This window comes from Nannobrachium achirus (genome assembly GCF_963921795.1).
Source record: "Nannobrachium achirus genome assembly, chromosome: 10".
Lineage (NCBI taxonomy): Eukaryota > Metazoa > Chordata > Actinopteri > Myctophiformes > Myctophidae > Nannobrachium > Nannobrachium achirus.
Window position 1 is genome coordinate 29,495,174 of NC_137819.1, and position 14,996 is coordinate 29,510,169.

Here is a 14,996-nt window from a genome sequence, read left to right on the forward strand (position 1 = left end):
ATTGAGGGTTGTTTTCTCTGGCTCTATAACAATCACCAATTTAGCCAGTGACATTTCCAGCAAGACACTCAACGGACACAGGGCACAAGAAACTTCAGTTCTTAAACAAGCACTCTTTTCATTCAAGGAGGGCTGCTTAAGGAAGAGAAAACCAACCCAGCAAGAAAATAAGAGGGTCTCTTGGGACATACCTTGGACGCAATGAGCATTGCACTAGGGAAGCTCTACATTGGTAATATCTACAGTAGAGCAGAGGTGTCTGGTCTGGGCACAAGTGGCCTTTTCATATCCCTGTAATGGACATGTTTTAGCAGGGAGCTGCAGTGTTGCTGCTGTGCTGAAAATGCAAGGGTTATGGGAACTGTGGAAAGAAACAGGAAGCCTTGGGGTCAGAGATTAGAACTAAAATGGGTAAAAGGCTGCAGAGTTTCTGTGGGAAACTAACATTGGTCAGCCCTGGAACTGCCTTTGTGGGAATAGCCTGACGGAACAGTAAATAATCATACAGACATTTGTACAGTGATGCAATACTGCTGGTTGTTTATCCATTTTGTTCAAGTCGAATACATAGTTCTATTCAGAAACAGTGGTTAAAATGTTAAATTAGTCACAATGCCTAGACAGAACAGAGGGACCTGCTGTTATGCCGCAAAGAATAAACAAAACACATTTGTCATGTCACACGTATAAGCACAAACATGAACACAAATCAAGGAAAACAAAACTTTGTTCTTATCCAATGCAAGTGTCTTTTGCAGTTTCTAGTGGATTAGCTTGGGGCACAGGTTGGGTGTGTCTCAGTGGTAGTGTACCCGACCGATCGTCCCTGTCCCGGTCACCAGGATATCTGGCTGTCCATTCCTCCATATCTCCCTCACTATGCGCTCCCTCTCCTCCAGACGCCGTGCCCTCTCTAGTTCCTCTGCCGACGCAAACACATTGAGACTCTTCAGAGTTCCATTAGTAGACTGGCTACTGCGCTCACTCATCATGCATGGCACCACTGTCACCTTGGGAATCCCTGAGTCTTCCCCATCTTCCTCCCCAGTGCTCTCATCCTCTTCTTCCTCACTGGACAACTTGAGCTGCCTCCTCTCAGGAGAAGAAGTGGGGGCCTTTGCCTTGGGGCGGTGGCGAGGCGTGCAGGCAAGGCCCGTCACCAGCAGGCACAGTGCCAGGAGTAGGCCGAAACAAACGCCCATCATGAAATACAGGGCGAAGCTCTCTGGATTGGCTGTGTGTGCATAAAAACACAATGGTGTGTTTTGTTAGAGATTTATGAACAATGAGCCAATATGATATTCTTGACTCGATTTCTACATAGAACAACCAACAGTGTGGATTGTGACATCATGAGATTCAGAAATGTGAAAAAGCATGCAGAGGGCACATTGTGGTGGCCAAGCCAACACAATCATAGCAATTACAATCAAATCAGACTTAAAATGACTCTCCAGACTTTTAGTGTAAGTCCTGGAACTGGAGAAAAGAAAATATTCTTAAAGCATAAGAATAACAGGATACTACTGTATGTGCCCAACAGAGTGTGGCCATTACCTTGGATATAAGCATAGGTAGCCATGCTGCTACTCAGCAGCTCCATGTCTCTCTGTATGGGGTCCATTTTGGATTACTCGCATCTCCAGCCCTCCTTATACACCACTGTCACCGTATGGGAGACACTGTTGAACAAGCATACAATAGCTGGTTACTGAAGTATATAAACGCCCAAAAGTTTTTCACCTTTACTTTGACAGATGAGGATCTTTGATAAGGGGCATGTCATTTGTGGAGCCTGTCCCTGGATGTTTTAATTTAGAGGGCAGAGAGAATGCACTAGGTCTAGGATGTGTCTTCCAAATCCCCACCCATCATTCTTGTCATCTAACATCAGAGGTCACTGGACATGTCAAGAACATTGTTCTCCTGTGTGTCTCTGTACTGGGGCCCCAGTGTATTTATATTATTAACTGTATTTCTGTTGCAGACAGTGAGTGACTGGGCAGCCTCTTCCGGTGGTGGTGGGAAAGGGGAGGTTGTTTTTATCTTTTTCCCACAGAAACGTGTTGTGTTAGATTTCACATGTGTGCCCTGGCTTTATGTGTTGTGTCCCCCGCATGGGATCAAGTTTGTATAGTTGCAGAGAGGAGAGCAGGGGTGTCGCACCAAATTCTGGGCCCTGGGTGCTTTAACGGCCTGGAATTATTCTATACTTTAGCTATTGAAAAATAGCAGATCTACAAGCTCACAGCGCGGCACCGAGTGCCACGCTGCACACATTTTCACGATTTTTCAAAAATAGCAGATCTACAAGCTCGCATGGTGCTGCGCTGTGGGCTTGTATATCTGCTATTTTTCAATAGCTAAAGTATAGAATAATTCCAGGCCCTCCACCTTAGTAACTCAGTCCCACTCAGGGGAGTACTGTGGTGATAGGTCAAACAAGGATGGGATTGGAGTGATCATGTAGATGGCAATTCCCCCATGGTTCCAATGAAACTTTGTAAATTCACAGATATTTTCCCTCATAACATACCCACGTCACTCACTCCGACAACAACGTGCATGAGGGCAGGGTGTTTTTGTTACTGCTACGATCTCTCCAGAGTATACAATTGGGCCCAACATCCAATCTGACCCATCAGAGCCATGGGTTGCTCTCCCACCCTGATCTTAATCCAGATAACTGTTGGCAGACCCTGTGCACTTTCAAGGGTGCTTTTTTTCTACTTGCCCATTAAAGTGATGGTTGCCATAGCAGCAAACCACTTGCGTGGTCTATTGACTCATGGGAAGCAGTAGGTCTAGACCAGCATTGCTTTGGCTTCTGTATTTAACTCCCATGGTTTGGTAATTGATTTGATTCATGCTAGGATGTGTGTAACCATTTGCCTCCTCAGTTGACTGCCCCCAGACGTTAATGACATAAGTGGACTGACCATTTGTTTTTGTTTCAGATCATGTTAAGATAAACATTGTTTTCTTTTGGTTGTGGCTTTTTGCCTCAATTTTCATTTCTATCCAAATTGCCCTCAGTTGTTTCTCTTAAGGCACATATTGTCCATAAATCCTTTTTCAAACCTGTATCACTAAGCTACTTATGATTAATTTGCAAAATACAAAATAAATAAAATAAAACATTTTAGGCTATGTATGATTTTCTTTCTCTCTTCCTCAAAACTCTACAGAAAAGGAGTTTAGAGTAAGATGGAAATGCCATGCCAGTAACAACAAGACATAATAATGTGGCTGTTTTATGCAGGAATGGTCTTCTTGGGGCAGTCAAATTTAACACCTAACATTTCCAGACACGTCCAATAACTCTGGACATGCGTACAGCAACAGCTGCAGCTGTTTATGTGCTCTGTGAAATGCACTCCCATTCAACCCTCCACACTTCCTGCTTAGATAATCCAATTAAAGTCAAAAGATGAAACTTTAAACCGTTGGGAAAATAATGCTATTCTATATTTTAATATTTATAATATATGTCTATTTATTTTACAGTAGGCCTTCGCATTTCCACCAGAGGTGATCCCAAATCCATTTCACGAAGGAGTCTGTACAATGGTTGCTTGCCAGGACAATGTTGCCCTTAAAATAAAATAATTGTATGAACCACCATGGACCTACTCATTGCATTTGTGGGAACAACAAAATACATTTGTGACAAGTTAAAGAAGACCAAATCCTTTGATCTTTTTGCTCTGTGAATTTTAGGTTGCAAAACAGAGGCTGTCAGCCTCTTTACAGCTACTGCTACCTATAAAGTCTTTTATGGTCTGTGGCATTCTAAAAGGACAGCAGTGCCCACTAATAAACTAGTCTGACGTCTAGTGTGTTTCCAAGAAAATCACTGCATAGAGTAGGTTTAAGTTTGAAAATCTAAACTGTGTGCTTTATACAATCCACATCTATCTACATTAGCTATAACTGTGGAATAAATACATTAAAGTGGGAAAAAAGGTCTGTTTCACTCACCTCAACTTCCCAGAGCAATACAGCTGGGCCACCAAAGAAACTGCACAATAATTCCACTGATCAAACAATTAAAATAAATTCCACATTTGGAATGACCTGTCACTGTGTAAAATGGAATAAAAAAATAGAGAGTCCATCACAAACAAAACGTAGGTAATTCCATAGAATGTAGAGGAATAACAATGGACAGAGGACAGATGTTGCTGCTGTGAAACAGGATGCCAGATGGAAAACAGTCCTCATGTGTGCGTGTGTTGTCTCTAGTCTATAGCATCAGCGTCAGCTATGACCCCACTCCCTCTCCTCAGGGACAGGACCAGCCCAAAAGGGTCCAGACTAAAAAAAAAAGGAGGTGCTTCCTGAGAAAAGTGTTGTGAGGGAGGAGAATTTTGTTTGCATGTACCACTGGCAGGGACACACAGATACAACTCATCTGTTGAAAAGAAAAAGAAGGGGGAAAAAAGAAGAGTGAAACCACCCATTCAAGACCATAAATCCAAGTAAACAACACTTCTGGTGATCAGATTGACAGAGTGAATACAGCACACTTCACTGCAGGTATTCAGCAGCACTCCTCTGGCTTCTTTCTGGAGCCCAAATGTTGGTGTGCCTGTGATCAGTGAGCGCACTGAGCGGTGATCTCTGCTCTGGCAGCCAGGCCACAGTGAGCTCTGTTCAGTGTTAAGCCAGGAGGGTGGAACAGGAAATAGCTAGTCGGCTGCCGTGCAGGCACAGGGCTGTCCGTGGTGCCGTGGGGTTTGCCGATTAAATCAGGCTTTTGTGTTTTAATCTCAGGTTTTGGGGAATAAGAGTTCAGCAATATGTCCCTCCCTCCCTGAGTTTTTAAGTGGAGTGCAAGGGTGCTGAGTGAAAAGGTGCACAATGGTTCTCAAACATTTTCATGTCAAGGACCCCTAAATGAATATGTATTTTGCAGCAGACCCCCATTAGAAATGATTTTGTGCCAGGGACCCCATAATAGATTTGCCAAGAAGAGCTTGTAGACTTTTATATAGCCAAAAAATGTAATGGGGCTTTAATGTACTCATTTTGCTGGGGGAGTCAGGGGGACCCCATGGAATCCCTTCAAGGACCCCTGTGGGGTGTAGCAGGTGCCGTTGTTTGGTGATGCCTGTGGAAGTGGCTCATACTTTTATACAAGAATTGTTTATGCGGTCTTGCTATGTGTGCCTCTTTAAAGTGCTATTCTGAGTTTAGCGGGTGTTGATGTGGCACCCAGTCCATAGTTTTCAGCGGAGCTGTAAGCAGTCATTATGTGGGTTGTTGTTATTCAGATGTTCTCAAAGAAAACAGTGGCTTGAGGAACAAATATGTCCAGCGTCAAACCGCACGCTCTACCCACAGGTCAAAACAATGATTCAACTGCCCATGGATATTCCTGAGATGATTTAGGGCCATATGACTCTTGAATTCTCATTACCGGATTCTAGTGTCCCGCCCTATGTGTGTAATATGGTGGCAGCGCACCACTCAATCTACATTCCCAGGTTTATCTTAGCCCAGTTGCCTCCTGTCTGTGTTATGTCAGGCCTGTCCTCTTCCTGACACCGCTTGGAAATAACACACGCCTTTACAAATTCCAAGAATTCTCCAAAACACACATATTTGTCTGTAAGAGAACACTAGGATGGCAGTTTTTAAGGGAAACAGTCTCTTCCTTTCACTGCCCCTGCTCAATGCCATTGGCTGAATGCTCCATGGGTGCCAGCCCACCAACCACCGCATAGAGTGACAGCTTGGCCGTGCATGAGAGAGCAGTGTTTGTGAGATGGAGAGCTACTGTGGAAACAGCCACCTCTGTTTGTTTTTCCCTCCACCACTAGTATTGATCATGAGCAATGTTTTCCCTGGCTGGCATATGGGCGGTTAGTCATTTTGGGCTGGTTCCATAGACAGACAGATGGGCACTGTGGTCAATGGCAGGGTTATTCGATACTCATAAAGGAGGGCAGAGCAAGAAAATGTAAACACAGGAGTCAGGACCACTCCTTCCCTGTTAACACCCTTTTAATTTTAAGTTATTAGCGACAAGAACCCCAGCATCCCTATTCAGCAAAGACATTTGGTGTAAAGGGAAAAAGGGACCAAGTATAGACCTCTGGGGGGACCCCAGTCAATGAAGTAGAGTTCAAGTGATTACGGTTATACATATCGCCCATTCTATGGCTTGTAACACAAAAACGCCCAGTTCTGTAGGTCTAAAAAAGGAAGTATATTTATTTACAATGTCCATACAGTCAAAAAATATTCTTCTGCTTCAAAATAAAGAGGGGAAAAGAAGTTCATTTCAGGTAAGCTCAGTAGCTTACCTGAAATACTGATACAGTTATCAGTGCCAAAACCCAATAATCAAAGCATAACATAGGCCCTCCATGATACAAAAGTCACAGCCCAAAGCACTGCATTCATTTGGTGTGATGACCATGAGTTCTTAAAACTAAAAATATTTGTTTTGGGCTGGTCCCAACCCAGGACAAAATAAACACCATGCAGTAGTAGGCCATAATGTCGCACGCCCGCTTTAATAAAAAACAAAGTCAGTTCTTTTTCTTGGCGTACTCCTTCCTGCCACCTTTCTTTGCAAAGTGTCGGGCATGGTGGATCTTGTCCAGCTGCTTCTGGATGGTGGTCATGATGTCCAGGTGGTCGGGGATGTGGACGTAGCGGACGTTCCTGCCAGTGATGAAGAGGTCCTCCAGCTGAGAGAGGCGGCCTCGTCGGTCCCGATAGAGCACCTTCTCCAGACGCACGTTCATGAAGGCGTCCACGTTGACCAGGCGCCCCCGCGCCGTGCTCTCGTCTCGCATGTCCACCGTGGTCACCTGGCCGTGCAGCCCCTGCAGGAGGATCACCAGGCTGTTCTCTGCGATGGTGCGCTCCCGGATGGAGTGGGTGACCTGTAACGCCCTGCCCGACGCTCTGGGACTCGTCCCCTCCGGTTCTGATTCCATTGACAAGAACAAGAGAGGTGGAGTTTCTACCTGAGTGGGAGGACAAACAACCAGGTGTCCAAGTGAGTATTAAGTCTTTGTACACATTATAGTAAAATCTAGAACTCTTACAACAATTTGACTGTAAACTACGTAGGTCTCAGGCACTCAAAAATAGTAAACAAGGAATGAACTTATGATATACTCTTTAACTGTGGCTACGTATCAAGCCAACATTTCAACCATTTCAAGTTGAGTGGATCTCAACCTGTGGCCAAATTATTTTGGGGGGTCCCCAGATGATTAACTTAAATTATGTGCAACCTTGTTTTCTCACTCAACAGTAAACAAACCAACAAAGTTTAGAGTGGGTATCTGCACATTTCTAAAGAGATAATTGAAGGACGTTTTAATACCTCTAAAATGACAAATTAAACATTAGCCAAATTGTCAAATATTAGAGGCAGAAATTGTGAAAATCGATTCCGATGCGTTGTGAGCATGTCGATCTGCTATTTTCACAATAGAATCGTGTTATACAAAATGTTAATGCCTCAACTCTTTAGTGCTTGTCAGGGTGTGGTGTAGTTTTTGAATTACAGTAGATTTGCAGGTTATATTCACTTCAATGCAGTAGGCTATAAATATGTAAAATAATGCTTTGCATGAGATCAGATACCTGTCTCCACTCTCCATAGTTACCTCGCAATGATAGTTCTGGGTCTGTCTGTGACTTGCAGAGCAAACCCTTTGTAAACGGTGCGGTGGTTGTTGCTGACTTGCTGTCGTAGTAGTTAGGTGCATAGATATATCTATGGTTAGGTGAGCTTAGATTCTGTGCGCGACACGGCGCGCAGCCAAGTACAACTCGGGCTTTATAAATATCAATAACACGTGCGTAAGCGAGGCAGGGCCATTTTGGCTTGGGGGAAGATAATTAAAAGATATGTGCAACAATGTTAATACAACTTTACCTGCACTGATTTATTTTAGTCCAGTTCATTAGGAAACAACTTTGTCTCTTCAGAAAGTAAGTGAAAACACATTTGTAGCAAACAGCAGCACCCCGGCCGGTCGGAAGAGAAGAGAAACACTGATGACGTTGACGTCTATTTCTACCTACGTCACATATATCCTTAGCCATAACTACCATGGATGTATTACTACACCGCCCTCTAGCGGTCCACCATAGTTTATTCAGAAGCCATTGCCCCTGAAAACATATGGATGATGTTGGGTGTATGAGTTTTGTTTGTTCTTTCAGCTCATAGTCTAGACATTTGCACTGTTATGGTCAGATGAAAATATGTGTATTATTATAATTTGGCCAAGTCTTAAACTAACATTTCTTCTTTAAGCACATGCAATGTCTACTGGATTCAGTTGCATGACTAATATGTAATATATTTACAACTTGATACATTTCGGATTGATTGATTGATTGATTGATTGATTGATTGATTGATTGAAGAATTTATTAGAAGTTTGCATAGGAAAAAGTACAGTTTCATGACAGTACAAATCACTGGTACCAGGTCAACTAAAAGGAGATCCTAAGCTTTTCGGCTTATTTACACAGGAACCACTGTATATGTACCTCATATAACATTGAAAGACAGACGGATAGATCACTGTAGGCCTACTTTGCATAGGGAATTCAGTAACAAAAGGGGAGAAAAAAAATCAGTGATAAAAAATAAAACAAGGGAAAAAGAAACAATAGGATCAGATACATTTTGGTACAAACGCAAACATTTCAGACATTTCAAACATTTCAGAGACACTGTGAAATATTTTAATATTGTATCTGAGATAAAAGACTCTGTACACAGTGAATAATGTGTCTGACAGTCCCACTTCACAGTGGATATGAACGACCATGATCATCAGAACAATAAACCAGAGACAAACAAACAATCAGGTTTCCATGTTGTCCATCATGGCCAACAATTCATCTCCTTTGTTGCTGGTGGTGACCTCCTCTTGCTGCACTCCCTGATCCGCAAACTCTCCTGCAATTCGAGCCAGCTCAGTGGTGGCCTGCTCATCCTGAGTCAAGCCAAACACAAACAACGTATATTTGTATTACTCTGATGCAACAGTCTAGCCTGCAGTTGAACGTAAACACTTTAACCCTCTAGTATTAGTGAAACGGAACAGAGTTGCAACTGTACTTGGAATGCTTTTACCAAATCTCTTTTCCAAAAATAGCTGATCTACAAGCTCACAACGTATCGCAACGTTGTGAGCTTGTAGATCTGCTATTTTTGGCTAATGTTCTCTGGAGTGTTCTCTGGGGTTCAAGTGGTTGTTGTGAATTGTGCTTGGATGAATCTTAGGGAACTGTGAGTTGAGAGAGTCATAACTTTCCTATGAGATATTGTGGTCTTTGGTTCTTATTTAGAAACATGCACGCACCACTACAACAGTATTAACTACTATATGTTTATGTAGCCTATTTGTATGTGCATTTTAGTCAACAAAGTTGTTAATCAGTCAAATGGCAACAACCTGAAATTGCAGCCAATCCATACCTGCATCGCTTGGATATTTATGACTTCATATAGGGGCTCATCATGTCCATTCAAAGATCCCCTGTTAAATAAAATGGCAGCTTTATGAAATGCTCATCATTGGTCTATGTCATATAATAGAACTCTGACCAGGCAGAAAATATGCCTATAAACGGGCATGAGACGATTTTGTAGTTTGTTGTCTTGTACAGGTTAAATAGCCTACAGAAGAATACAAACCAGGATGGTTTAGGTGTGCCAATGTGCAAGCACTGACAGTAGTAATTAAGCGACTAGTACTGTCAATGCTTGCAATTGGCACACCTACATCTAACACTCTCATTATTAATTGTACTAGTTGCAACTGTGTTGCTTACATCACTGCGTATTAAAAGGTCAGCCTTATGCAGCCTGCCATGTTTTTTTTTACCCGTGTGTAGTTTTGAAACTGTACAGGAAAACAAACTACACAAATGGCCTATAGGGTTTCATGCCCCTTTAAGATACTGGGTCATGTAAAGAATGACAACGCACGCTTCCTCTCCTGTAGGAAACAGGTTGATACGAAAGCCTGTCTCAGCACTTTGCATGTGTCCAGCATCCATGCCTCCCATCAAACGTGCCAAAAGGTTGAGCTCTTCTTTGGCCAGCAGGTTAGGGGTGTCGTCTGTCTGTATAGTACAATGAGGATACAATGAGTTACATATGACCCAAAGGGCTTGGTTACACAGCTCCAAAATATTTGTATACAGTCTATGTTAAAGCTTAATTTATACTTCATGATTGTAACACTTTTATTAACTTGTAGATATGTTATTTTTGGCAAGTGACGATGTCATACTATGAAATAAATTAGGTCTTGTGATTTGTTTATGACAATAATACCTTGATGGAAGGGCTCTTGGTCTTAGATGTGTGTGTCTCTTCCAGATACGTGGCAGTGTACCTTGTAATTCAGTAACCAAAACATAACAATAAAACAACACAGCCATTGCAAATCTCATCACTTTCATTTTCACCCAATCACCCCTATTTGAGAGAGACTTGCTCACTAGTACACACACATGTTTGTTCCAAGTACAATGACTCTGTTTCCATGAAGTTCAAAAGAACCCTCTCTGACGGGGCTGGTGTAACTGCCTCCTGTGGCGAACAGGCTTCGCTTCACTTCTTTCCCCTTACTATCAAACGTCCTGTGGAGATAGGAGACGGGTGACGATACATTGTGTTGAGACGAATCCTAGAATGAGTCAGTGATAACCTTCCCTGTTGAATCAGCTATTCAACAAATTGATTACCTGATTAGTCCTGGGACTTCCATTCTATGGGGCAATGGACCTGAAGTTGACAGGACAAAGCGCCCATTAGGATTCTGTATTTTATGCCTGAGGAAATGTGACACCTGGATGAGAGAGGAAAGAAACGAAGGCTGATAAGAACTGAATTGGCGTTCTCGTTGGCTATTCAACTGATGGCCAAGCAGAACTAATGGACTCACGCGAACATGCATGTCTTGAAAGAATATGAGCAGTGTTTGCCTGAGAAGTTGAAATTCACCTTCAGGTAAAGGTGTGTATACCTATACATGAATGACAGAAAACAATGTCATAAACATGGAGTTATGATTTTTTATTATTTGGCCATATGTGATGAACATTCTTAGAGACTTGGAGGGGGGGGGCAGCTTTGTTAGAGAGGCCTTCTTCTGAAGTTTACCAATTTGACCCCACGGTTCGCTCAGTATGTATGTAATGTGTGCCTGGCCCTGAACAAGACCATGGCACTAATAGCTCCTCCCTAAGAGCTCATCATAAGCACCTGACTAGACATCAGCTAGGAACGCTAAAACTGAATTTTCCATGTTTGATTAATAAAGGCCTACCTTTGTTTGAGTACAAATATCTGTACCATGATAAGGAAATGTCAGGAATGACTCCAGGAGTGATTACATTTCAAGTGTTGCATCCTGTCATATATTATCATAACATATCATATTATGCAATCATGAGTCAGTGAGTCCCATCAGCAGTAGGCCTACCCAGTGGTGTACTGTACTTAAGTACAATTCTGAGGTATTTTTTTTACTTTACTTGAGTATTTCCAGTTTCCAATAGACCTACTACTACTCCACTACATCTCAGAGACAAATATTGTACTTTTACTCCACTACATTTATTTGAAAACTTTAGTTAATAGTTACTTTGTAGATGTTTATTACTATTACAAAACATAGGTTAACCACTTCCGCCCTACATAGATTTTGGCCATTTGAAAATAGTCGATGTACAAGCTCACAATGCGTCGCATCGCGATGCATTGTGAGCTCGTAGATCGGATATTTTCAAAAGATTATTATGCATTAGAAAACTTGAAATGGGACATCCTGCATAATGAGTACTTTCACTTTTGGTACTTTAAGGACATTTTGATGCCAATACTTTTGTACTTTTACTCAAGTACATTTTGAATTCCGGACTTTTACTTGTAAACAGAGTATTTCTACATTGCAGTATTGATACTTTTACTTAAGTAAAACATCTGAGTACTGAGTCCCATCAATCAGCAGTACCTCAATGATCTTCCGGTGGGTCTCGTCCACTTGGTTCACAACCAGGGGAGTGTCTTTAACAAACTCCCTGATGGTGTCTATGTGGTTGTAAGAAATGAGCAACAAGTCTTTGGGCCGTGGACAAAGGAAGATCTGATACTTGAAGGCCATCACCATTAGTTCATAAAGCTTCATGGGAAAAATAAGGAAAAAAAGTGCATTCAATATTAATTAAAAAAACTGAGCAACAAAAAGATGAAACTAGCTAGGCAGATGTCATAGTAAATGGAGGGTTAATATCTTATCTATTACACATTACTTTCAATTAGAAGTTGACATAATTTATATTACAATATCGCCGTCTGTGCCAAGTAATGTGTTACATTACTTCTTAATTACTTTTGTGAAATTCAATTAAGTGGAACTTGGTATGCTAAATTGAATACAGAAGAATGCTACAATAATGTTAGTGGAATTAAAATACTGTATGTGCAATGTCCATTCCCCTGCTTTTTATATTTGCAAATAACATTTTAAAATATCAGTGCAGTGCATACCCTATCCATGCTGGCTGGGCTGAGCCTCATGATTGAAGAATGTGCTAGCCATGTGAGCACTGTTTTCATTGTCCTATGAGAGTACAGCTGTTGAGGCTTCAGAAGCTCCTCCATAAAGGCCCTACTAAACATGGTCGCAGTGATGTCGCTCAAAACTATGCATGGAAATGGGACAGATGAATGGTTAGTTCTGAAGAAGTTGTATAACTGCAAAACACAATAGAATTTGCAATTCCATTCAATTTCCTGTATTAGTGATAAATGAATAATGTTGAATACATTACCCCACTAAATGCTGCTAATTAAATGTGAATGTTTAACATTAGAGGCAGTTTATCATGTTACATCAGGTGTATCCTACACTACATCAGGTTACAGGAACTATAACTAATGAACTACATGGTGTCTACAGGAAAAAGGTAGCCAGCTGAAACTAAAACAGTACAATAATAGAGTGAAACAATACCTCTCTTTCTATCATTGTCTGTCCATAAACCTGACACCATGTCAGGTTTGCCAAGAACAAAGAACAAACACATCATAATGAAAGAGTGATCACATTCATTGGGTTTATCTACTGTGCGTGTGCGCGCGCGTATGTGTGCGTGCGTGCGTGCGCGTGCGTGTGTGTGCGTGCGTGCGTGCGTACGTGTGTGTGTGTGTGTGTGTGTGGAGGAGAAGGGGAGTAGGTTTGAGTATATTATTTAAATAGTAATGAGATTTAAAATACTATATTGCCTGCTTACATTTGTAGTAGAATATTCACAACATTCTTTCTGGTGTAATATACTGTATCTTCGTGATGTGGATTTCTCCTTCTTTTCTTTTTTTAACCAGGGAGACCATAGTTTTTTTTTATGTAACCATCAGAACAAACCAATACAGATGTGTCATACAGTATCTAAAGCTGAATCAAGTGTTTTTAAATATTGTATGCTATATGTTCTGAGGTAGCTTTCCAGGGAACCCACACATTTAGTGCCCCCATTTTATGTAAAGGTTGTATATCTGTTCTGGATTTACGTGGATCAGTTGGTGGCTGTCGCTCCATGAAAGGATCACATATACTGTAACTACAGCAGCTTGTCTACTACAACTACAAAGCTGGTCTATTTTCTATGTTCTAACTTCATCTCTACCTTTCTCTGAATTGTCCTCAGGTGTGTTGTTGTTAGCTCGAAGACGTTGGTCCAGTATATACAACATTTCTCCACCAAGATTGATAAAAACAAGAGGCAGAGTTCTCATAGACATCTTGTAAAGCAAGGGGATTATCTGCTAGCAGAATGGATACAAATGTCATGAGTTACTGTGGTGGAAACAGATGGGCTATTTTGCAGAGGAAAAAAAATGCTCATTACAGGAACAATACCAAATGTTCTTGATGTTTCTGCCCAGAATCAAAATCACTGATTGTCAGTGTGTTATTGCATAGTTTCTCTGCAGTAAGGTCTTAGCATGCCTATGTGGCTAGCTCATCTCAATGAGATGCAACAGGTGGCCAGGAAGACAGGAAGGGATTAGCAGTGGTTATAAGCCTATTGGTTGCAGTTCATATGACGCCATTGCATACCAGCCAATGGTGAAAGCATTTGTCTTGGAAAATAAAACAACAAAAGCAGACTATAAGTGCTTCGACATAAGATAATGATGATAAGAAAATCAGTTGTTTTTGGCAAGCGACACAGTCAATCAGATACAGATCAGGTTTAAGTCCACAATAATGTGGTATTGTGATTTGCAGTTAACATGCAAGTAGATTTAAGCTTAAGAAGTGCTTACACAATGCCCAGTCATTTTTGGTCATCCACTACAAAGAAAGACATACAAAAATTGCAAACAGCTCAAAACAAAGCTGACAGATTAGCTCTCCAGTGCTCCAGGTGGACACATGTTGTAGAAATGAACAGAAATCTGTTGTGGCTTACTCTTAAGAATAGATTACATTCACGTATTCTCACCTTCAGAAATGTTTTAGTTGCCAAAAATCCACAGTATTTCTTTGACCAGGTAGGATACATACGAGATGAACATGACCATATGATTAGTTCTAGCTAGTTCAGGTGATCAGGTAACACTTAAACCAAGAACAAATCGTCTCAAATCTACTTTTTTCTATAAAGCTGTAATAGGATAGAACACATTGCCTAATTGCATAACTAATACAGACACAAAATTCACCTTTAAGAGAATTGTGCTACTGTTATTGCACTTTTATTTTTATTAATGTTTGTCTGTGTCCGACCCCAGGAAGACTAGCTTTTTGTCATATAATACTAGTATAATTTATCAGGCAATGTACATATATAGTTCTGTTACTACAGACTGTTGTCAAAAATAAAATCCATCCACCCATCCACAAATGAACCTATAGTATGTCTCTTTGACTGTAGTTCAGTTCCAAGCCCTATCTCCACTTTCCTTTTCTATTAGCTTATCTTCAATT

The 14,996-nt window shown here is 41.3% G+C and overlaps 3 protein-coding genes across 3 annotated transcripts; all 3 read right to left on the bottom strand.

The window, feature by feature from the left end:
• Positions 1–797: 797 nt before the first annotated feature.
• eva1bb (eva-1 homolog Bb (C. elegans)) lies at positions 798–1,683 on the bottom strand (the record flags this gene model as incomplete). The annotated part of the gene is made up of 2 exons (XM_080734958.1): positions 1,558–1,683; positions 798–1,234 (listed from the first exon to the last, which is right to left on the bottom strand). The coding sequence occupies exons 1-2, from the start codon at positions 1,622–1,624 to the stop codon at positions 798–800; spliced, it is 504 nt and encodes a 167-aa protein (XP_080591084.1). The 5' UTR covers positions 1,625–1,683.
• A 4,856-nt stretch (positions 1,684–6,539) lies between these two features.
• lsm10 (LSM10, U7 small nuclear RNA associated) lies at positions 6,540–6,953 on the bottom strand (the record flags this gene model as incomplete). The annotated part of the gene is made up of 1 exon (XM_080735370.1): positions 6,540–6,953. One exon carries the CDS (start codon positions 6,951–6,953, stop codon positions 6,540–6,542), a length of 414 nt encoding a protein of 137 aa, XP_080591496.1.
• A 1,896-nt stretch (positions 6,954–8,849) lies between these two features.
• oscp1a (organic solute carrier partner 1a) lies at positions 8,850–13,804 on the bottom strand (the record flags this gene model as incomplete). Its single annotated transcript, XM_080735371.1, has 9 exons — positions 8,850–8,981; positions 9,467–9,527; positions 10,510–10,638; positions 10,744–10,847; positions 10,944–11,024; positions 12,015–12,182; positions 12,551–12,705; positions 13,017–13,046; positions 13,690–13,804. 9 exons carry the CDS (start codon positions 13,802–13,804, stop codon positions 8,850–8,852), a joined length of 975 nt encoding a protein of 324 aa, XP_080591497.1.
• Positions 13,805–14,996: the final 1,192 nt, after the last annotated feature.